The following is a 21,440-nucleotide window of genomic DNA, read 5'->3' as shown; positions in this document are numbered from 1 at the left end:
TTTTTGGGCACAGGTGACAGCAAAGACGACGAATTATAATGATCGGATTAGGTTGATTAGGCTTGGTTCTAGTACTTATAGGTGTGGTAGTGGACGTGGACAAGGATAAGGCAAGGCATGGACGAGCCCGAACATATGAGATGGAAGATGGAGAAAACAGGGAGGACATCGGAAAAGAACGGAGCCCATACAATCAGAGTACGGTGACTAACACAAACAGGTGTATTCAAGGGGGAGCTATAGATGGGTATGGTACGGAATGGAATGAAAAGAGTAAAGGGTATCAGAATCAGAATTAGGACTGGACAGCCTTGGCTTGTAAGGTTTAGGCTCACACCACGCACACACATTGATCCACACATGAAAGGTTAAGTAGGTATATAAGGAAAAGTCATATCGTGTACAGAATGAAGACAAGGAGGGCAAATTAGTGAGTGTAAGAAGGGGTACAGAGATAAAAAAAAAAGTGAAGGGAGGGTATAATATAGTGAGGTAGATAAACAGAAATATAAAAGAGCACACCACATAGGTGCCGGGGGACAATACAAGGGACCTAGGTTCGGCCATGTTCAACTGCACGGCATCTGGAAAGGCTCATCACGAGTTGATTATGGTTGCGGCATTAGGAGGTAAAGGTCCCTTAATTTCGGCTCGACCTTCTCATGGCAAACAACAGTGGTATTTGTTGGAGGCCGTTGAATGGGAGGAGTCAAAGGGCATGAACAGAACCCAATGTATCAGCCAGCCGTAGGAATGAAATATAATAAGAATGATAACAAAACGGCGTTGTTCGATCATCGCAAGTCATCCAGCCGGAAACCATTCGTTATGTACCCAGATAGAGCAGCACTCCCCGGGGCATAGAAAATAGGTATTAAGTTGTGGCTGCACTGCCAGTGCTGTAATAATAAAAGAAACGAAGGGTCGTGGTGTGGTGTTGTTCATCGGGCCCTGGATCATCCCGACTTCTTACGATGGTGGACTTTCCATTCAGCTTTGGCGACGCGCATGAACAGCTCGATATCTTTGATTGGAATCCAACTAGTTAAAACCTTCATTGAGTTCTCGAAATCGGACTCAAGGATGATTTCTCGCATCCCGTCGATGAGAGCTGCCGAGGTTGCGTGGAGGACGTCGAGGCCTCTGCCGAAACCGCTTGTCTCCGTTTTGCCCGACTTGGGATCGTCCTCGGCATCGCCAAGGAGCATAAAAACATCCCAAACTCGGAGCTGGGCTGGGAAGGGTATCGAGTAATTGAACAGTGTCAAATACCACCGGGTACCGTATGCTGTAGGCGGTATTCCAACTTCATTCTATTGCGAGGCAATTCCTTTAGCTCAAGGTGCACTTTTCTGTCCTGTGAAGGTCAACTTACCAGTTTCGCGGCAACTTCTCCACCATCCAGCCATTCTCGTTCGAAGTCACTCAGAGCCTCCATGAGGCCGGCAAACCCGGAACGATAGAGTTTCTCGAGCCCCCGCAATTGCCACAGCCGGACAAGCATAACAAACGTATGCTCCTCGTCGTAGTAGGCAAGGAGTGTCGCCGCGAGCGCCGCCATGCCTTGAACGTACCCCGTATCCGGAAAGTAAAGGGACATCGCATGCAACACGCGGAAAAGTAGACGTTGACCACCGCGGTACCGTCGCCGGAACATGATGTGGCTAGAGATCGTTCTTGGCACATCAATATCAATCTGGACGTCGTCAGGAGACGATATGTCCTGGTACTCATGATAGATTTCAATGAGCTCCTCTTCCGTCGGGCTATCGCTGTGCTTCTTGGCGCTGGTTTCTAAGAAAGAATACCATGCTGATGATCGCCACCGATCTGGTATTCCTTTCCATGTCCGTTCAATCAACTTTGAGCTCTTGGTATCAAAGTCAAATGTCATTCCGCCTCCATGTTTGCCTTTTCTTGTCGGCTTCGCCATTTTTGTCCACTTGTCTTCCCGTTCCCACTCCTTTTTCCTTGCGGCACGCGCAGCTGCGCTGTCCAACCTATCGTCAAACGCCGTAGAGTCAGAAGGAAGGGTGAGCATATCGCCAGCCTCATCCTTGAAGCGGCGACTGCGATTGTGGGGTAAGTGGTTTGTCGCTTGTCGGAACCGCGAGGTAGATCTGCGCAAGGGGGAACTAAACGTGCTCTGCGAGGAAGCAGGACGCATGGAAGTCTCAGAGTTCTGCCGCGAAGGAGACCGGCCTGTAAACGAGCGATTGCTTGCAAGGGCAGTTGGAGGTCGTATGGTTCGTCTCCGCCTTGGTGTCTCCGATGCCAGCAGCAAACTGGTGGAAACTCGTTGAATGGGACTGAACTCTGCACCTTCAGCAGAGTTTGAGGACCGAATGAAGCCATATCTATCGACATCTCCCGCCTTGATGTTCTGCCAGTACTCGATACCCCCGGCAAGCTCGTTAGGCTCACGTTTGGGACCAGAAGAGTTAGCGTCGGTGTCAGTCGAAGTTTCATCGCGTTTTGAACCTGCTTCAGAGGCACTATTTTCAAAGGTCTCCGACTTCGTAGGGGTTGGCTCCTCCCATAAAGTACCGTTTTCCATGGCATACGATCTTGCCACTTCCGAGTCTGTAACATTCTCGTCTCCTTTCGCATACATCAACCTAACCCTTCGAGATAGCATATCCTCATCCGCAGATATGGCCCTGCTGGATATACTATTTCGACTAACACGAAGCAATGACGGAGGCCGTGGACGGACACGGGCGGTTCCCAAGCTGTCCGCGGCGGAGCCGTCTTGTACCGGCTCCTGAGACATCCCATTCGCCCCCAAAGTCTCTGTTTCCGTTCCAGTTGCGACAGTTCTCGTCGCTTCATTTCCCTTTGCCGCGGTTCCCGTAGCGTCTGCGTCCGTGTCTTGCTCCTTGAGCTTGCGCTTTGATTGTGGTTTTCCCTCCGTACGGATGAGACTGCCACGCTTAGAGAACCTCATGTCCGAGACACCAAGGTCATCAAATGACGCATCCGGAATATCCAACGAAATACCACTGAACTGGGGCGCTATCTGTGGTACAGGTGGCGGCGATTCGTCTCTCTGGTGTTCCATCGACCTCCTACTTCTGAAGGTGCCCCATTTCCTTTCTGACCACCGCGAGCCGGGCCTTGATCCGGGCCTTGAGCCTGGCCGAGAACTGGGACGTGATCCGTCATTGACGACTATGCTGGGAATACTGCGCAAAGAGCGCAGGCTCACAGTTGACCGTTCGGCTTCTTGCAGTGATGATATCCCTTTGAGCTTCGCAAAAGCTGGATGCGGCGATAACCCTCGGTCTATTCGCGGACCTTGGTGCGTCGGGGTACCAGGCGCCGACTGACCAAGGCCGCTGGACGATGTCGTTGTCGTTGACGTTGTCGCTATCGATCTGCTTTCAGAGGACAGAGCTTGATCAACTGGAGGCTGTAGCGAGGCAGATTGGGCGATAGAAGGGTCCGTCGTACTCGCGGTCGTTTCTTCAGGAGAAGGGGATCGTTCCGACATTTCGACGGGCGACGAGGGCGATCGCAAGTCTCCCATTATCCTGGCATGACTTGCACCTGGCTCTCTTTGTGGCTCCAATTGTCTGGTGAATTATCTCTGCAAACCTCTATAGAAATATAGCAAAAGCCCGTATCCTTCTTTCAGTTCGTTTTCGCAGAATGCGTCTCAATGGAGCGAGGGGCGGGGGTTGGCGAGACAAAGGATCGAATCGTCGCACGAACGTTGCGCCAGTCAATCGCAGCCTAAGATATATAGGATGGGCCACAAAGGGGCAAAGCGAACGACACTTGTGAGTTAGTTTCCACTGAGCAGTTGAACATGACCATCCCCAGGGGTTCAGTGCCCAAAAATGGGGGGAGTTTTGAGACTGAATCGGGTCGAGACTGCCAGTTGTTGGACCGCGGCTTTTGAGTGACACTTGGCAGGCGGGCAAGCTTCAACGAAGTAGGCGGCTGTTAAAGAAAGATGACAATCGTAATTTAAAAGAAATTGATGGAAAGGACAGACAAGAGCTAATGAGAGCTATAGTGATGGGTTGTGTAAGGATTCAACGGTTGAGGCTTGAAGAAGGGATCGCGAAGGGGGTTACGAAGCGATCCACTTGGGGGATTTCATATAGCGACTTAGGCTGGGCTTGACAAGGGCAGTCGGTTCTGGGCGCACACTAAAAACATTTTTGATCCCAGAGGATGATCTGAACGAGGATAACCAAGTAGAGTACTAACGGTGAAAATTGAGCTGATTTCTCTAACGGCGATGATGATGCTGGATCCCACCAGGCCCAGCGCATCCCATGGATTCGACAATGCGATTGTTCTGCAGAAACTGGCCTTGACGTCAAGGCCTCATACTGAGCTATGCGCTGTTGGTTATCATTATTATCAATAGTCGCATGGTTTTATCGCTCTATCGGACCCTGGCTCGTGCTCTGAGACAAAGGGGCCTGGTATATACTGTGTCTGGTGTTTACACTCCTTGACTCTACAGGGTTCTGTGTATTCCAGGGCTGCCTATGCCCGTCTCCAACGCAAGGACTCTAAACTTCCCGTCCATTATTGCATCCTTTCCGTCCATTTTCCTGTTTGTTGTCCAAGGCATCGCTCCAGGCAACAAGCTGTGTAGTTCCTCCCAAATCCCAAAAAGTAACTCCAAAAAGCCAGATACCAGCTGGCCGTAAATGCAAAACCATACGTACAGAGACTACGGCCAAGTAGACGCGGGGTTTGGACACGAGACACAGGCGACGAAAGGGCGATCCCAGAAGACCATGCAACAACAACGATGATGTGTCATGTAGATACTGCGGCCAGCTGTAAGTAGCCCCGCTCATGTCTACGCAACAGTCGTGGTGTTGGCAGTCGAACGAGACGGTTCACGCGCAGAGCGTGATGGTTCAATGGGTTCCTTGGGTAAAAGTTCAATCTGTCGGACTAAGAAGCTCTTCTCATCCGTGAACTGGTCGTCGTCTGTGCGGTCCTCCAGGAATTTCGGTAGGAATCTTAGCAAGCGATCCCGGTTGTTGATAAGAATTCGCTGGACTGCTACTGACTTGTCCGGATTAGCGACAAATACCTAACCACATTCTTTGTCAGCACGTCGCATCCTACGCGGTCATAGAAATTGCGTCCTTCACATACCTTAAAAACATGAAATCCCTCATATTGAACCATCTTGCGATCATCACGCAGGAGCTTCATGCAAAGCTTGAGGTTTTCTCCGCTCTCGACGTATCGCATCATCACACTGTAGTTTGCGCGGTCTAGTAAGATCTCGCCTAAGAGTTTGATGCTCTGTCGCTTGGTGACATATGACTCAGACTGAACGAGGAAAGTGTTGAACTGCGCGAAAAAGTAATCGAAGTTTGTCGCTAGATATCCTGTCACAAGGGATTTGTGGCGCGTCAAGATTTCCTGAGGAAACAGATTCGTGTTAGTATAGTTCCTTTAAAATGATGTCTTTGTGCACTTGCCCTAAAAGTTGTGAATGCATCTGCGCTGAGCTCAAAGGTACCTCGGTCAATCCAATGGAAGAACCTCCAGAAAACACCTGTTCCGCGCTGAGGAACGTTGGGCTGGACCTCGGTCAATCTGATAGCTGGCTCCCCCTCTTTTGACTGATCATAAAGAATGATAGCGGCGATTACGTCGAACTTCAATGCCTCCCTCAAAATAGTGCCGCACGGCATAGCACTTTGGCTGTGCTCGTAGCCCCTACATAGCTCGATGATAATTTCAGGACGATTGTGAACGATGTAAGAGATGACGGGCGGGTCCGGCGAGTTCCCGTGAGGAGGCTTAAAGCGGAGTATGTGAGAGAATATGGTTTGCGTGTCTTTTCTTGCTTCAAAGGGAAGGTTGTGAAGAGCCACCGCGAGTTCGTAAAGCAGATCCTCGTGGAGCATAGCCTGGACCAGGGCGTGAACCTGATCAGTAGAAGCTTCAAGTTCTGTCAAAACACAGATCAGTAAGTTAGACCCACGCCATACTTGGTTTTCTTGAAGTTTTACGAACCTTGAGTTCCCTGCACCATCAACTTCATCTGAGATAGCTGCTTGGCCAATTCATCCTCAACCTGATAGAGGCTTAGCAAGCGGTCGGTCGGTGGAGAAAGTCTTAAGAGACTGGACAGACCTTAGAAGCGGTCGTAGGCTCACGGAGCCTCAGCAGCAGGTCCTTGATTGATCTCACGACGTCGGATGGTTGGCGGGATCGACCCCGATTGAAGAAGAAGGCCATTCTTGTTTATCTTATCAATAGCACAGCTGAAGAAAAAGGAAAAGGGAATCGGCGTGAAGGGTGTGAAAGACAATAATCAAGAATCAGGACATCTAAGGGATATAACGTGGAGCCATAAGGTCTTCAAGAAGGTAGGTATATTGGAGGTGAGATGTATCTCGAATGGCTTGATGCTTTGTTGCTTGGAAGCTGGCGCTTGTTGGCGGGGAAGCCGCTGGGCCCGATCTCCGGGTTTCTTATCAGTAACCGGACCGAAGTGGTGTAAACAAATCAAACAAAAATCAACCCGCCCAGCCGGAGGCGGGGCAACCATCATTTTTCTGGCAAATTTCTTCCACTGGTGAAGGCCAACAAATCTGCTGCTCGTTATACTCCAATACCTTGGGGCGTCCTTCGCGGTATCAGCTCGCCTTGAGAGACCTAGACCGTCGGGTTGAACGACGGAATCTATTGCTGGACTAATTAAGCGTCGCAGTTCCTCATACTGGGTTTTTTTTCCCCCCGCAGTAATCGCCATGTCCGCTCCCTCCGCTGCAGAACACCCTTTAAAGGACATTGATCGCGATTCCCTTGCGTCTGAGGATACTGATGCCACTGATGAAGAGGGGTGGGAAGATGTTGAGCCAGATGATGAGACACAACCGGTGGTTGGTCTCTTCTCAGACAAAGTCTACCCTGATGTCCGCTCGATGCTCAAAGAGAGCAAGGACAAGCACGACTTTGACCTAAGGAAACTACAAAAGGAGCTTGGTGTGTAGACAATTGATTCAACTCTGAACATTGAAGTGTATATCTCGCTGCTGTGCATTTGCGGCTTACGCTTGGATGATATAACTTAACTTGTAGCTTTGCTAACCTTTCTCGTGTCACTTGTCAGACTTGGACTTTTTGGATACAATCAAACTCGTCAATTACATTCGCAGTTCCGTAAAGAATGGAAACATGACGCCCGATCTGTCTTCCAAGGATAAATTCCAGAGCGAAATCTATCTCAAACCTGTCTTGGAAGACGATGCGCTTTTATACAGTCTGGATGATATTGAAGATGAGAAATCGGGGGAAGCCGTTGGCGAAACCCAGGCCGAGCGCCAGGTAGTCGAACTCCAGGAAGAGCTGGAGCGCCTTCGAATTCAGTTCTCGGAGTATAGACTTGCTGTCCAGAAATCACTGGAGGAGCAATTGACAAAGGAGGACGAGAAGCTCCCGTTGACACCTGGTCAACCTGCTGGTCGCACTAGCACCAAAGCTGAAGAAGTCGATTCTGACTACTTCACCTCTTACGCCTATAACGGTGCGTTGTTCAGTTATCTCACTGGAGTCTCTCATTCGCTAATATATTGTTTAGGTATCCATGAGTCTATGCTCAAGGACACGATCCGTACCGATTCCTACAGGGACTTTGTCTATGAGAATAAACACATTTTCAAGGACAAGGTTGTGTTGGATGTTGGCTGTGGAACCGGAATTCTGTCTATGTTCTGCGCCAAAGCAGGTGCCCGAAAGGTTATATCTGTCGACAATTCAAACATTATCGACAGGGCGAAAGAGATCGTATATGAAAACGGGTTCGGCGATGTTATAACGTATGTAAACAAAACTTCAGCAAGTATCTACGTCCACTGCTAAAGTTTCACTTTACAGGTGCATCCGCGGCAAGATTGAGGAAGTCACACTACCCGTCGAACAGGTGGACATTATCATATCCGAGTGGATGGGTTATGGTTTGCTGTTCGAAGCGATGTTTGACTCTGTCATTTACGCCCGCGACCGCTACCTAGCTCCGGGTGGACTCATGGCCCCGTCACACGCTACCCTTCGCATCGCACCGCTAGCGGACCCCGACTTGGTCCAATCGCACATTGGGTTCTGGCACGATGTGTACGGTTTCAACATGAAGAGTATGCTTACTGGTATCTACGATGAAGCACTTGTCCGTACTGTGCCATCATCTGTTATCGCTGCAGAGTCTCAGATCTTCCTCACCCTTCCACTACACACAATCACTGTGGAGGAATTGTCCTTCTTGAAAGAGTTTGAGGTGACCTTGAAAGAAGATGTTGACGCTCTCGACGGTTGGGCTATCTGGTTCGACATTTTTTTCATGCCGTCCAGAGATTCTACGCTTCCGCCTAATGCCACTCCAGCGGACCTGCAAAAGAAAGGGATAGTGTCCTTTACCACTGGGCCTGATGGTAAAGAGACTCACTGGCAGCAAACCATTCTTCTAATCGACCACGGAAAGAAGGACGCGGTCCCGCTGAAGAAAGGCCAGCTGATCAAAGGCAAGGTTGGGTATCAGAAGAAGGATTCGAACTCCCGATCCCTGAACATCACCGTTGAATATGATGCGGGAGCCAGTGAAAAGGGAAGCCAGAAGTGGGCGTTACAGTAAATATAAGCTTAAAATAAAAGTTTTTGCTTTCCTCTTCCAGAACGTCATCTCTTGTTGGCGCAACAGCTATGCTTCAAGCCATAAACTCGTAAATGTACGGGGCCCGCCCATACGGACAATTTTCGGGTATCTCATTCTTATGTCCGATCTTTCGCGTCAACCCCCGTTTCATGCTTGCGGCTATCACGGCTGCTGTGATGGCGATGCCGATGATTATGACTGCGGTGATGATGGGAACGTGAGCCAGATCTAGAATGCGAACGCCGTCGATGCGAATGAGTGGAACTTCGATCGTGAGAATGCCGGTGGTGCCTTTCTCGCCTCCGATTCCTTTCTTTTCGGCTTGTATCCGGAGAATCATCAAGTCGAAAATCCTCAAGGCTATCCTTTGAACTAGATCGTCTCCTACGGTGGCGCGACCGGGTTTCCTCCGCAGATTTCAACGCATCAAGCTCCTTGCTCCTTTCTTCGGTCCATTTCTTTCGTTGCTCCTCAACTGACTTTAATTGACGAATGCCCTTCTTCATTGCAGCCAGAGGATCGTTAAGGTTTATGCGCGCCATCTCCCTCTCCTTCCTTAAGGGATCCTCATTGCCCCAGACATCCTTCTTAGACATTGTCTCAGTGATTATGCCGTCGCCATGGGAAGATGAATACCAGGGGTTCTTGCCCACGTCTTGACGGAACCCGGCTGCATTAGAGAACCGCATTGTATACTGATCTTCGTAACACCGTATTCTATCCGCCGCCTCTTTTACGGCTTCTGGGTTCTTCTCCACCCGTCTCTGGGAATTTACCTCTGGGAAGAGGTTGATGTGTCCATCGCTATCGTGGAGCGGCGCATCGATTTCGCTTTTTCGAGCATGTAGCAACTCTTCCCGTTTCGCGAGCGCAAGCTCCGCGTCTTCTCGCGCAAATCTGATATCGCGGTCTGTATCATCCTCGCCGGCTAAACGCCTCCGTTTTCTATGACTTCCTGTATAGTCGGCACGGGATTTCCTTTCTGTTTGCGGTATGGTTTGCGATGGAGGGAGAGGGGTAGGAGGCGATTCACCACGGAGTATTCGAATTCGCCGCTCGGCATCGACTTCTTGCATGCGGCGCTCATCTTCCTCTTCCTGTGCCTTGGCTTGAGCTTCGTCGCGTCGGACACGCGCTATATTTTCTGGATTATAGACATTCCATGACTTCTTCCCGAGAAGATGACTGTTGGAGATGACGTATGAGTATTCGACTTTCACTGGCCACACGACACGATAGAACTTACAGAGGCATCGTGAACCATATACTGTATATAAAAAGCGAGCCAGGTTATAAGATATCGCAATAGGACAAAATTGAGATAGTGTTGCGAGACTCGAACTTCACCTTCGATAACCTAGTGGTTGTCGGCAAATAATCGCCTTGCAGTCTCCGCCGCCCGCGGTGGCTCCGCATCAGCTGGCCCACCAAAGCTGCATACATATATCAACTCCACGCCACGTTGCGGCTTCTTTCATACATCAGCGGCCTACGCTATCATTCAACCATCTTTCTCCGCGTACTACCTGAGAACATATTCTTCACTTCGGATCATCGCCAGTTGACCGCTTCTTGGTGGAGTTGCCGAGACAAGCTGCGGGCAGCATTACACTAGTGTCTGGCCAACTCTGGAAAGCTTAAGCTCACCTTTGAGCATTCCCCAAACTCATTGTTGCTTACAATACTTCTTGAGTCGCACGATACACGATGTTCAATCGCAATAACTACCCGAACCCTTTCGGTTCCAATCCTCCCCAGAGGGATGGCTACTCGCGACCTCCGCAAGGCTACCCACCTCAGCACGGAGCTCCTGACTCAGGGTGTGAAGATACCGCATAGCAACCTTGTATAAAATGGTATATGGATAGCTAACCCCTGCGCTTCATGTAGGGGCTATGGAACGCCACCGCCGCGACGACCTGCGCCGGGTGCTCGTCCACCACCGCAAGCACCGATGGGAGGGAGACCAAGTGAAGGAGGGGTCTGGGCTCTGACGCCCAAGGAAAGTCCGAATAAAGAATGTCAATTCGGAAACCTGTAAGTGTTAATAGGGCGGGCAATGAGGCTGTGAATATGTCACTAATGGCCTGGCAGCGTCGCGCTCTCGGCCCAAGACTTCCCACGCGCCCAGTTCGGTTATGAAGATATATTGATCATTGTCAACGGCCTCTATGTGTTCTCCGCGCGAATCCTTGATGAGTTCCCTCCCGGTTACATTGGGTTGTCCAGTATACAACGACCATGGGCCAGGGCTGGATTCCGAGACTCCCTCGACGTACGAATTTACGACCCTTTCCGTCAGGGAGGGGAGGCATACCTCGGCTCCGCGGATATGGAAGTCAAGTTCGCTGGAAAGCTAAGACCCGATACTTTGTATGATCAGGATGAGCTTCTCAACTCTGTTATCAAGGTATATGTAACCCTTTCCTAGCTCTCAATAGCGTGACTGATGATTTCAGAACTTCGAAAGCCAAATATTTGCGCCGGGGCAGCCGGTCCTGATGGATCATCATGGCGTACCGCTTCAGCTAACGGTCAAGACAATCCTTCGTGTCAGCCTGACTTCAGAAAAGGATACCAGTAAAGTGCCGGAGACGGAACCTACTGCCAGGGGCATCCTTACGAAGCATACGTTGATCAATTTCTTCAAAGATCCTCAGAGTGAGATCCAGATAAAGCCCGCAAAAAACCGGCCTGCAGCGAATGCCATTATTCAACCTGACTTCAACACTGAGAAGATGGGAATTGGTGGTCTTGACTCAGAATTTCACACGATCTTCCGCCGCGCCTTTGCGTCGCGTATCTTCCCACCTGATATTGTGCAGAAGCTTGGTATCCAGCACGTGAAGGGTATTTTGCTCTTCGGGCCGCCAGGAACTGGCAAAACGCTGCTAGCGCGGCAGATCGGGAAGATGCTGAATGCTCGAGAGCCAAAGATTATCAACGGCCCGGAGGTACTGAACAAGTTTGTCGGACAGTCAGAAGAGAACATCCGTAAACTTTTTGCCGACGCGGAACAAGAGTATAAAGAAAAGGGCGACGAAAGTGGACTCCACATCATCATCTTCGATGAATTGGATGCTGTATGTAAACAGCGTGGCAGCGGAGCAGGAGGCGGCACCGGTGTTGGTGACAGCGTTGTCAACCAACTGCTATCAAAGATGGATGGTGTCGACCAGCTCAACAATATTCTACTTATCGGTATGACCAATAGGAAGGATATGATTGATGATGCTTTGTTGCGACCTGGTCGTCTGGAAGTGCACGTCGAAATCTCACTGCCTGACGAAGCTGGTCGAGCTCAGATTCTCGGCATCCACACCCAGAACATGAGACAGAGTGATCTGATGGATCCAAGCGTCAATTTGTCGGAATTAGCAGCGTTGACGAAGAACTATTCGGGTGCTGAGATTGCTGGTCTTGTGAAGGCGGCTACGTCGTTCGCCTTCAATCGCCACATTGACTCTGGTAAAACAGTCAGGGTTAAAGACGATGCCGCGGAAATGAAGGTCAACCACTCCGATTTTATTCATGCTCTTGATGAAATCCAGCCAGCTTTCGGTGTGTCTGAAGATGAAATCAAGAGATGCATTGAGCATGGTATCATAAATTATTCGGACAAGATCGACAATGTTCTTCAAGAAGGAGAAGCACTTGCAAGAGGGCTTGGCCGCCCCGAGCAGACCACTTTATGGTCCGTTTTGCTCAATGGGCCGCCTGGGAGTGGTAAGACCGCTCTCGCAGCTCAGATCGCTCTTGATTCAGGTGCACCTTTTATCAAAATGGTCTGCCCTGAAGATGTTGCCGGGTATAATGAAGCAGCTAAGATTCAACACATACTCAGAGTCTTCAATGATGCATACAAGAGTCAAACCAGCGTCGTTGTTGTTGACGATATTGAGACTCTTATCGATTATGTCTCGGTTGGTCCCCGATTCAGCAACAGCGTCCTACAGACATTGAAAGTCTTGTTCAAAAAACGCCCGCCGAAGAACCGAAGGCTTCTTATCCTGGCTACCACAAGTGAGCGAGCACTCATGAAAGAGCTGAACATTTATAACTCGTTTAACTCCGATATCGATATTCCAAATGTCGCCAGCCATGAAGAACTGAGACACGTCATGGAAAAATCTGAGGTGTTTGCGAGCGAGCAGATAGCGGAGGCTTTGGAACGCATCGATCCTCTCAAGGCAGAGACACCATACAGCATGACTTTTGGTGTTGGGATCAAGAAGGTCTTCGATGGGATCGAGCTCGCGAAGAAGACGCCGGACCAGCTGGTGAATCAGTTCGTGCGCTTCATCAATAGTGCAGTACAAGAAGGAGGATTGACTATTAGAAGGGCAGTTTAGTCGGCGCTTAGAGGTCTCTGAGGGTCATTATGGGCTCCATATGCTTTGTCTATGCTAGCTTTTTCCTATTATAAGATTATTCTGTAGACATGCCGAACAAGATCTTGCTATAGAGTACTATTGGCAAAGGTTCTTTGTTGAACATGGAGTTCGCCCACCTTAGCTCATATGTACAGAGTTCCAGTCAAGTAAAAGGCATGCGTGATTTTCCAGCTTTTCTGTGGAAGTGTTACTGTCTAGGTAGTCCGGGAGGGTCCGCTGTAGCAAGCTTTCCTGGGCTCTCTGTTCTACTTTCCTAACACGTCTCCCTACCTGATTCCAACGTCCTCGGCGCCCCAGTTCGTCTCCTCATTTATCACATTCGTCCCTTCCCCCTCCATCAATATTATTACAATCGTGTTTGGCACCTCCTTTACGTACCAGGCTAGCAGTTAGGCCCAGGCAAACGAGCACCGACACAAGTCACTCAACCACGATGTCCGACCAAGTTATGTCCACGCATATTTTCAAGAAAAAGCAAATGCCCCAACAAGATAACGACTTCCGCGAAGAATGGCCCCCCGAATCCGTCAGCAACTACCAGATGATCCCTAAAGAGCATGCGCCAACCTCGCTGATGGAGCAGACATGGCAGCCTCAAGCGGCGGAGAAACAGCAGACAGAGTCTCAGCCCCTCCTTCATCATCAAGCTTTCACAGTTTCTAATGCAAATGTCAATGCCAATGTGCAAGGCCGAATCCCGAACAGACGCTCTTTGTTATTCGAGGAGTGGAAAGCTAGATCTTTACGGAGCCCAGAGCAATCAAATGCGCTAACTGCACTGCATGAAGGAAATAACACTGAGACCAAGAGAAGCATATTATCGGGAGATGTCAGAGTGTTATTAGGGGAGCGCTTTGATAAGCCTGGCAGTGGTCGAGTGAAGATTAAGCCGGTTCACGATAGCCGCCGTCAGGCCGAATTGAACGATGCAAGAAAAAAGGCGACATCAGGCGATGATAGATCGTCATTGGTGGAACAAAATGCAGGAGCAGCCTATGTTCACACAACTCCTAAGCTGGCAAATAAAGACTCTATTCAGTATCCCAAGGCCGAGAAGTTGCGGGATAGGGCTACGTCTAAAGATGGTAGAACGCTACTAGGAGAGCACTCGGATAGAGCAACAGACGCCCAGGCGACGACAAGTTCGGACAACGATGGTCATGTCCAGCAGACCAAGGCAGCCAAGGCCGATAGTACTATTACGTCGAAGGACAGCAGAGGGTATGGGAGGAAGAACTTCAAGCGAGCAAGTATTGTTCAAGGGAGCATTTCACTTGCGAATAATGGCCACAATCAACAATCCAAAGGCAAGACTGACAATAGCAACGAAGGTAGGTTCGCTTGCATATTCGCTACTGATACCCAGCTCCATATCAGGATCGCTAACTTCTGTTTACTTAGAAGGCCATACACCTGCTCCATTCTCCGAGAACAGCAATACGCCCGTTGTCCAGCCAGGAACAAGCAGCAGGAAAACAGGGAGTAGAGGAATAAAGTCCAGGGAGCTGCAGCATGATCATGAGCGCCAGAGATCCCGTAGGCGCCAGACCTCACACGAACGGCAATATTCCCAAGGACGCCTGGCCCAGGAACTGCGGCCCTCTAAAGAGCCGCAGCCCGCACAGGCACTTCAGTCTTCTCACGCACAACAACCCTCTGAGAAACACCAGGATTCTCAAGCACGGCATCCTTCCCACGCACGTCAGCCTTCTAGAGAACACCAGGGCTCCTGTGAACGTCACACCTACCCCTCAGAAAAGGGCTCTATGGAACGCAAGCAGCGCTCCCGGGAGCGCCCCCGCGAACAGGCAATGTATACAGCTCAAAATGGTACTCGGTTCGGGGCGGACGAGCTGAGAAGACTGGCTCACGGGGTTAAGATCAGTGGCAATGTTAAGGTGTATTTCATTCCTTGCTTCATAGGAGACCCGTGGAAAGATGTGAAGCCAGTCCCTTGTATCCGTCCGCCCGACCTTATGAGCCGATTCTGAACGTATGCTTGACCTAACCATACGTCTTTCGCATAGAATCATGAGACTCGGCAAAGGACGTGTTCGCTTGCATTTGATGGATGTTTTAAGTTAGTTGATTTTCCCTGTTAGCTCGCATCTCTTAGTGACATAATAGGGTAGGCCTATTAGTTTGAGCCCGTAAAGGTTAAAGTCAATTGCACAATTAACTTTTAGTACATGACGAATCTGAGAGTCTGCACAATTGTCACATGGCTTAAACCATGCCAAGCCTGGACGCTTTCCTCTTCCGGTAAAATCACGTGATGTTTAGATGACCCCTTGACGGATCTATTCTTCCACTTTTGATGCCTAACGTCAGCAAGTTGGGTGCTTGGTGCCTGATGGGACGCACTACTTACTAAACAGCGCAATAAACAAAATGAAGGGGGCGGGGCGGAGGTTTAGTGGTGAAACTTGCAACAGCTCGTGCGTTAAATGACAATTGTTTGGTCAGGGATCTGACTGCGGCTTGTCATTCAATTCCCTGCGGTCAGCTGCAGCAGAGGACTGCATAGATTACTCCTGGTTAGGTCTGGTCTCTTTTCGAATTGGGCCTGGACATGGAAGACACAGACGGTCGACTGAGGCGCGATGAAAGGGCGACTGTTGTCTTCAAGTCGGGCAGGGGTACTCCCAGTCCTCCTGCTCACCATGTGCCTACAACACGTGGAGCGGGAATCATACATTAGGGCCACGTATAGTCAATGGTCGGGGCCGATTCTAGGGGCGCAGAAGCATATGCAGTGACCCCGTTTTCTACCGTAGTGCCACTGCGGCCGGCGAGGTAAGCTACTCTGTACAGGGGTTGTGTTAGTTTGACTTTGCTGCATTTCGCTGACCACCCTTCATTTGCAGGAAACGCAACTTAATACGGCTCAACAGTTATATTTGGCCCGTTAAACACACTATCAAAGTGACTGAAAGCCCAGCTTTAGTACAGAAGATGCAATAAAAGAGAACTGTCCCAACCCAAACCAAGACCGAACGCAAATTTAACCGTGAAAAGAGCAAACCCTAGAAATACCCAATATCCCTGGTATTCAAACCCGTGTGAAGAAGAAATGAAGTGATCGTCAGTGTCGTTACAAAGTTCATATGTTGGTTCTTTAGAGAGCCAAAACAGATGAGCGGAAAGAAAGCAAGAAACCCAGTCTTGACGGAGACTAATTGTCGTCCAACGTATACTTCTTCGAAGCTCGCCGGTATTCGTCGGGGCGAAGGCTTTCAGCCTTCGATTTCAATATGCTAAATTTCATAGACTTGTCAGCTTGCGTGAATCACACTGAGAGGGCGCTAATTCTTCCTCTGCGGGGTCCGATCACATTGCTAGCGGCCAATCCGCCAAGAGTTGCTATGATGGCGGAGCGGAGCGGAACCTGACGACTTGCGGCTGGTGCAAAAAGGGCATGGGATCCAAGGGCAAGAAATGGGACGAAACCTCACCTCACACGCTTTTGCGTCCATTCCAAATCTCGCTTGGTCTCCCGAGCGACTTTGATTCCGTCGGCGAAACTTGAGCGCACGCCTTTCAAGCGTCTTTGGGCGAGAGCTTGCAATTCGAGGAGCTCATGCTGCTTGGCATTGAGCTGGCCAGAGCTGTTATTTCATCGATTAGTCCATTTCTTCGACTTCTTCCGTCTCCGCCATTTCCGAGCTCACGTATATCGAGAGCGAAAGGGTCACTCTCCGCCCAGGGGATGCCAGGAGTACTTACGCTTGCGCTTGCATAGCTAACCCCTTGTCCAATGGTGTGGGGTCGAACGCGTTTTGCAAACGATCATTGAGAACGTCCACAACGTCTACACTCGAGAAGGAGCCCGAGCTAGACTCATAGTCGCCGCTTGCGCTTCCGGTGCTGTAGCTGAACCCGCCAGAGGTGCGGCTGCCTGTCGTGGTGCTTGCGTCGGACAGATCTGGCGGGGAGCCTGACACTCGGCTGATAGGGTAGAGGCTGGCAGGACCCGGGGTTTTTGAGGGAACATTCATTGGAAGAGCAGGGGATTGGTAGGTGTGGGTTGCCATTGTGGAAAGATGAAGGCTTGAATAGGTTGACAAAAGAAGCAATCTGTGGAGTTAAGTATGCGAAGGGAGTCCTTGAAGAAAAGCAGTGACGCTTTATGAAGTCTCAGGTGGAAGGAAAGCTTGAAAGATGGAAAAGGAAGAGGGAGGGAGGACGACGACAGCACGAAAGTTGACGGCTTTTATAGCCCTCCGCGGAGAGTCTTCCATCCGGCGGAACCCGTCTCGAAGACGGTGACGAGGACAGGAGAGGGAGTAGAGGAAGGGGTGAATGGGATGGCCAGGTCAATCATTGGGTGGATGACTATCACAGCGGCTTTTTTCCCGTACTCCCTAACCCCCCCTCCTCCAGGTCCGGCCAGTTCCCTTCAAGCCCAACCCCCCAATTCCGCCCCTCCCCAATTTCTGGTCGCCAATTCGTTCCTCGTCCCGAAACGACCCCGCTCTAGGTGGAAAGACGAGGAGCTAAAGGAGCCAAATCGATGTCCAAGGACTGGTCCAGCCCTCACAATCACTCCGGCATTGAGACACAAGCCCACATGCGAGTGGCAAGTCGGGGATCTCGGGCGTTGAATTTGTCTCAGTTTTTCCCTTCCCAATTCCGTCGGGCTGTAAAGGAATCGGACGTGGGGACGCATGAAAAATGTATAAAGCAGGCGGGAGGGACGCGGGAAGGCATGTCTGTCCGTCCAAGAGTCTTATAGAAGGAGGCTCGGCCGCCGGTGATGACTTATTTTCACACAACTTCCCATCCGCTTTCTCTACTCCATGAGAGTCCTCCCAGCCTAACCGGTATCCGAATCTTGTCTTTTTAGAAGGTTTCTTTTCTCGCTTTTACATGAGCATCAGGGGGTCGCTTCAAGCCAATATCGGGGGGCTGGGTGGCTGGAAAAGTATGGACGCCTGAGAGAATCACAGAGCAAAGAAAGACGGCGCATATGACAGCTACAGAGCCGCTTAATGCCGAAGCATCGAATCACCTTTTTATTGAATCTGTTCGAACATACACCGGTTGGTAATCCCGTTCGTGAAAAAAATGGATGTCTGACGCTTCTTGTTCTCTTCAGAATAAAAGCATCGTCACTGCAGGCGACGTTGGGGGAAGTGGTCGAGGTAGGGTCATGTCATCATGGGTACTTTCTTCCGCACTTGTAAGCCTGTGATTTTCGTGCCCAATACCTTCCGCTGCCGTTTTCTCTTCGCATCTCTTCGACAGTCTGGAAGAATGCAGTCTGAAATGCGGGGCTGACGCAATCACAGAGTTCGAACCTGAATAAAAGTCGGGAGATTATCAATTGTCAAGGCAACTAGTTGGACAGCAGTGCATAAACTGTGGCCGGAGCGAGGCCCAAGAGTGCGCCGAACGCCTCGAACTTCGGCACCAGGTCTTGTCTATTACCATCCCAATACCGAGAGCCTGAAACTGAGCGGGTGGCACGACATCTGGAAAGAAACTGGGACCGTGTAACGAGAGAGAATCCTCATTCTGCCTGAGTGAAGGAAGGTTGGATGAGTTGGCGATTAAGTGTTCCCGATGTGCGCAATTTGACGGTTGTTCATCCGCTTGGACCTCGACTTCCAGGAAACAGCCTCATCCGGAGGGAGGCTTTTAGAACAGATTTGCGGGAAAACAGACGGCGGCAAGCGCTTTAGACGCGGCCAGCCTAGGAACCTGGACGAAAACTCTTGCAGGCGGACCTGCTTCGACCAATTTACAGGCACAGGCAACCTAATCAGCCGCCAAACAGAGGCTGACGGCAGCTTTACTGTGTGAATCTCTTTCTGCTCTCAGGGCCTTCAAGGCGGGAAAATGGCACAGCAAAGAGTGGAGAAACAAACCATCTAGACAAAATTGGCACGAATCATCACCCAACTTCGCCTGCTGACATGATATGGCGGCCTCGGACGCGAGTGCATGTCTGCTCGTCTTCGACTGGACCATTGATCCGGGTAAGATAATTAAACACCACTCAAGTTCTTGGATATTCTCACGATGACATCCACCTTTATCCGCCGAAGCCACTGAACCCCTTCGAAATCCCACCTCACAGGGTCTCGCATGCAATCATCAAGCGTTATCAACGCCCAACATCTTGTTGCTGCGTCGCGCCGTCACGGCTGTCGCCTTTACCCCGTTGGTCAGCCCTCGTTTCTCTTTCGGAGGGCGCCTGAGCTCTACCAAACAGAGAAGCTGCACAGATTGACCCCGATGGGATGACGCTGTCTTCCCTCTCACACCAGCCCAACGGGAAATCGGGTGGCACAGAAGCTCAATAATGCGAAACGCAAGAACCAGAGCTTGGTAAGGGATTTTCAGTTAGTTGATACAGATTCTCAACCCATGATCTCGACCGCTTCCAATTTTTGCGATACTAGGTCTGCTTCATGCTCTTTTTTTTTCCGCAGTTATCGGACGCGCACGCTCTTCCAACAGCTTTGGCCCTGAAGGCGAGAGCCGCCTCTTAGTTTGTTTGCTTTTTATTATTTTTTTGTGAATCTCGAGGAACAACCTTGCGGATCACGGAACATCCTGCTTGTTTTGCTTGAATAGTCTTATGCACCATTCTGCTCAACATTTCGCTCATGTTGCATCGGCTCGACAACATCGCTCGCCCGCCCACCTGGTACATTTTGCTTCACTTTACTTTTGCTCGTCAATTAAGTTTGGCCTTGAGCATCTGCGGACAGGAAGCAGATTTGACGATGGCTGATCGACAGTGTAGTGGTCGCGCTTCCAACTCTGATCGTCCTAAAGAACTTTGGTTTGTGGTGCGCAGAATTCACCCAGGATCATCAGAACCATCACTCCTTCACGAGAGACAATCAGTTTGACGCCTGAAGGTGCCCCGAATTGCAATGGTGGATGCAAGGATTGTGGGGTTACGTGGAGGTTTGCCTATCGTTGGTTTGTTCTTGCACAGTTCTTCACCGCCACATGCAACTTGGACAGTTAGATACATGCCTCCTCTGTCCAAACCAACCAGCCGTCGTGTCAAAATTGAACTAGCTCGCAGCTTCTGAACCCTATCCCGCTCGTCCATGGAATGGTTTTCTGGTCCTTTGAAGTCCGGAGAACCGCGCGAATGTGACGGTAATCTGATAACGGATGGGCTGACTGATGAAGTTGGAGAGCATGCAGCGCTTTCTCCTTCTGGCCAAGATGATTCCGAATCTAGTCTAGGCTAGCGTCGAACCATTAACGTTCAAGAACAACAGCATACCTGGACCCTGCCCGGGAATCAGGATTCAATACGCCCTTTTACTGTGCAACACGTGTCGCGCGAGTGTCGAGCTGGAGTCGCGTGTACTCCGCGTAGTCAACTCCGCGCAGTCCGTACCCTAGGTTCTTCGCCTAAGTGAGCCAGCGCTTTAACGGGTTCAATCGAGATTTCGCATGAACTTTGGTGTTCCATTTTCCCTTCGCGAAGGCTTGCAAAAGCTGTCGCTCAAGCCTGGGTGGTATTTCCAAGTATCTTCCTTCCCATCCGGCTCATAGTGAAAGAAGATAGGGCTGGATGAGGTGCTGTGAGGCGCTGGACCGTGTCACGACGCCCGAGGATGCGCATGGGCATGCAGGAATTCATAATCATCAAGTAATGGTTGGATACGTTCCATCTAAACATAGCAATAATTCGTAAATTTATCAAATACCTGTTGGTACACCTTAACTCTCTGGGGGAGCCCTCCCTTTTCACGCTATATTAGTCTCTCGCAATGACCAATGCAGGTTATAGGCATGAAGAATTGCATCAAATTGCTATCTCAGGCGGGTATCCTTTCAGAAGTATCAACTATAACTGCCCCATATCTAAACAATCATCCCAGCACAACGTATATCACCAATCAGTCAATCAATCAATCATATAGAGCAAAAGACATTTTCTCTACTCTGGCCAAGAGAAAAGATGAGGAAAGCATGAGTCGGAAAGGGGAGCAATGCGTAAGGAAAGGCAAGCACACGAAAAGAGCATGATGGTGTTAAAGAGGGCAGAAAAAAAATGCATGTTTGTGAGAATACAGAGTGCCGAAGGTAAGAAGATAACGTGGTATAGTATAGCCTGTCGTTCAGGGTAACTCAGGCAACAGCGGGAAGAGGAAGATGATGGAAGATATTAGGTAGTAGATACTGCCCAAGAAAGCAAAAGCAACCCTGATCAAAGCCGGAAATTGACGCCATACAATGGGTTGAAAGGTCCAAAAGAACAATACTCCTGAAATTGCAGGCCCCCTTGATGCTCATAGGTATCCATAACACGCAAAGCCAAATGCAGATGCACGAGGGTAAAAGAGGAGAAAAAGGACGAGAAAGAGACGAGAAAAGTCCGCGACTGTTTAGGCAAGCGGACGAGAACAGGCCCAAATCAAGTGGAAGTA

The 21,440-nt window shown here is 50.0% G+C and overlaps 7 protein-coding genes across 7 annotated transcripts; 3 read left to right on the top strand and 4 right to left on the bottom strand.

Annotated features, from left to right (window-relative positions):
* Positions 1-222: 222 nt before the first annotated feature.
* Positions 223-4,026, bottom strand: BDW70DRAFT_127715 (putative TBC domain protein). The gene is made up of 2 exons (XM_073735307.1): positions 1,376-4,026; positions 223-1,313 (listed from the first exon to the last, which is right to left on the bottom strand). The coding sequence occupies exons 1-2, from the start codon at positions 3,527-3,529 to the stop codon at positions 957-959; spliced, it is 2,511 nt and encodes an 836-aa protein (XP_073600241.1). The 5' UTR covers positions 3,530-4,026; the 3' UTR covers positions 223-956.
* Positions 4,027-4,747: 721 nt separating this feature from the next.
* On the bottom strand, positions 4,748-6,417 carry BDW70DRAFT_64043 (Mo25 family protein). The gene is made up of 5 exons (XM_073744448.1): positions 6,124-6,417; positions 6,004-6,064; positions 5,463-5,938; positions 5,131-5,403; positions 4,748-5,065 (listed from the first exon to the last, which is right to left on the bottom strand). The coding sequence occupies exons 1-5, from the start codon at positions 6,226-6,228 to the stop codon at positions 4,826-4,828; spliced, it is 1,155 nt and encodes a 384-aa protein (XP_073600240.1). The 5' UTR covers positions 6,229-6,417; the 3' UTR covers positions 4,748-4,825.
* Positions 6,418-6,531: 114 nt separating this feature from the next.
* BDW70DRAFT_64041 (protein arginine methyltransferase RmtB) lies at positions 6,532-8,656 on the top strand. Its single transcript, XM_073744447.1, has 4 exons — positions 6,532-6,978; positions 7,106-7,519; positions 7,574-7,811; positions 7,870-8,656. Exons 1-4 carry the CDS (start codon positions 6,744-6,746, stop codon positions 8,618-8,620), a joined length of 1,638 nt encoding a protein of 545 aa, XP_073600239.1. The 5' UTR covers positions 6,532-6,743; the 3' UTR covers positions 8,621-8,656.
* Positions 8,657-8,693: 37 nt separating this feature from the next.
* BDW70DRAFT_155917 (uncharacterized protein) lies at positions 8,694-10,311 on the bottom strand (the record flags this gene model as incomplete). Its single annotated transcript, XM_073740118.1, has 3 exons — positions 8,694-8,962; positions 9,030-9,826; positions 10,289-10,311. 3 exons carry the CDS (start codon positions 10,309-10,311, stop codon positions 8,694-8,696), a joined length of 1,089 nt encoding a protein of 362 aa, XP_073600238.1.
* On the top strand, positions 10,103-13,204 carry BDW70DRAFT_64028 (AAA family ATPase SEC18). Its single transcript, XM_073744446.1, has 4 exons — positions 10,103-10,461; positions 10,532-10,678; positions 10,736-11,051; positions 11,101-13,204. The coding sequence occupies exons 1-4, from the start codon at positions 10,349-10,351 to the stop codon at positions 12,991-12,993; spliced, it is 2,469 nt and encodes an 822-aa protein (XP_073600237.1). The 5' UTR covers positions 10,103-10,348; the 3' UTR covers positions 12,994-13,204.
* Positions 13,205-14,201: 997 nt separating this feature from the next.
* On the top strand, positions 14,202-15,169 carry BDW70DRAFT_127709 (uncharacterized protein). The gene has a single exon (XM_073735306.1). It carries the CDS (start codon positions 14,259-14,261, stop codon positions 15,024-15,026), a length of 768 nt encoding a protein of 255 aa, XP_073600236.1. The 5' UTR covers positions 14,202-14,258; the 3' UTR covers positions 15,027-15,169.
* Positions 15,170-15,942: 773 nt separating this feature from the next.
* Positions 15,943-17,205, bottom strand: BDW70DRAFT_63985 (KxDL motif-containing protein). Its single transcript, XM_073744445.1, has 3 exons — positions 16,762-17,205; positions 16,491-16,643; positions 15,943-16,292 (listed from the first exon to the last, which is right to left on the bottom strand). Exons 1-3 carry the CDS (start codon positions 17,067-17,069, stop codon positions 16,211-16,213), a joined length of 543 nt encoding a protein of 180 aa, XP_073600235.1. The 5' UTR covers positions 17,070-17,205; the 3' UTR covers positions 15,943-16,210.
* Positions 17,206-21,440: the final 4,235 nt, after the last annotated feature.

This window comes from Aspergillus foveolatus, assembly GCF_047715535.1.
Source record: "Aspergillus foveolatus strain CBS 279.81 unplaced genomic scaffold BDW70scaffold_3, whole genome shotgun sequence".
Classification (NCBI taxonomy): Eukaryota; Fungi; Ascomycota; class Eurotiomycetes; order Eurotiales; family Aspergillaceae; genus Aspergillus; species Aspergillus foveolatus.
This window is presented reverse-complemented; position numbering and strand designations above follow the sequence as displayed.

Bases quoted from the DNA above. Each gene is read 5' to 3' on its own strand.
- BDW70DRAFT_127715 (XM_073735307.1), bottom strand. From the start codon at position 3,529: ATGGGAGACTTGCGATCGCCCTCGTCGCCCGTCGAAATGTCGGAACGA. The intron at 1,314-1,375 runs GTAAGTTGACCT...GCCTCGCAATAG, and splicing joins GAGAAGTTGCCGCGAAACTG to AATGAAGTTGGAATACCGCC.
- BDW70DRAFT_64043 (XM_073744448.1), bottom strand. From the start codon at position 6,228: ATGGCCTTCTTCTTCAATCGGGGTCGATCCCGCCAACCATCCGACGTC. The intron at 5,939-6,003 runs GTTCGTAAAACT...GTGTTTTGACAG, and splicing joins GATGGTGCAGGGAACTCAAG to AACTTGAAGCTTCTACTGAT. The intron at 5,404-5,462 runs GCAAGTGCACAA...CTGTTTCCTCAG, and splicing joins ATGCATTCACAACTTTTAGG to GAAATCTTGACGCGCCACAA.
- BDW70DRAFT_64041 (XM_073744447.1), top strand. From the start codon at position 6,744: ATGTCCGCTCCCTCCGCTGCAGAACACCCTTTAAAGGACATTGATCGC. The intron at 6,979-7,105 runs GTGTGTAGACAA...GTCACTTGTCAG, and splicing joins GAAACTACAAAAGGAGCTTG to ACTTGGACTTTTTGGATACA. The intron at 7,520-7,573 runs GTGCGTTGTTCA...TATATTGTTTAG, and splicing joins CACCTCTTACGCCTATAACG to GTATCCATGAGTCTATGCTC.
- BDW70DRAFT_64028 (XM_073744446.1), top strand. From the start codon at position 10,349: ATGTTCAATCGCAATAACTACCCGAACCCTTTCGGTTCCAATCCTCCC. The intron at 10,462-10,531 runs GTGTGAAGATAC...CGCTTCATGTAG, and splicing joins CACGGAGCTCCTGACTCAGG to GGGCTATGGAACGCCACCGC. The intron at 11,052-11,100 runs GTATATGTAACC...TGATGATTTCAG, and splicing joins TTCTCAACTCTGTTATCAAG to AACTTCGAAAGCCAAATATT.
- BDW70DRAFT_63985 (XM_073744445.1), bottom strand. From the start codon at position 17,069: ATGGCAACCCACACCTACCAATCCCCTGCTCTTCCAATGAATGTTCCC. The intron at 16,644-16,761 runs GTAAGTACTCCT...ATGAAATAACAG, and splicing joins TTAGCTATGCAAGCGCAAGC to CTCTGGCCAGCTCAATGCCA. The intron at 16,293-16,490 runs GTGAGGTTTCGT...TATGAAATTTAG, and splicing joins TGGACGCAAAAGCGTGTGAG to CATATTGAAATCGAAGGCTG.
- BDW70DRAFT_127709 (XM_073735306.1), top strand. From the start codon at position 14,259: ATGGGAGGAAGAACTTCAAGCGAGCAAGTATTGTTCAAGGGAGCATTT.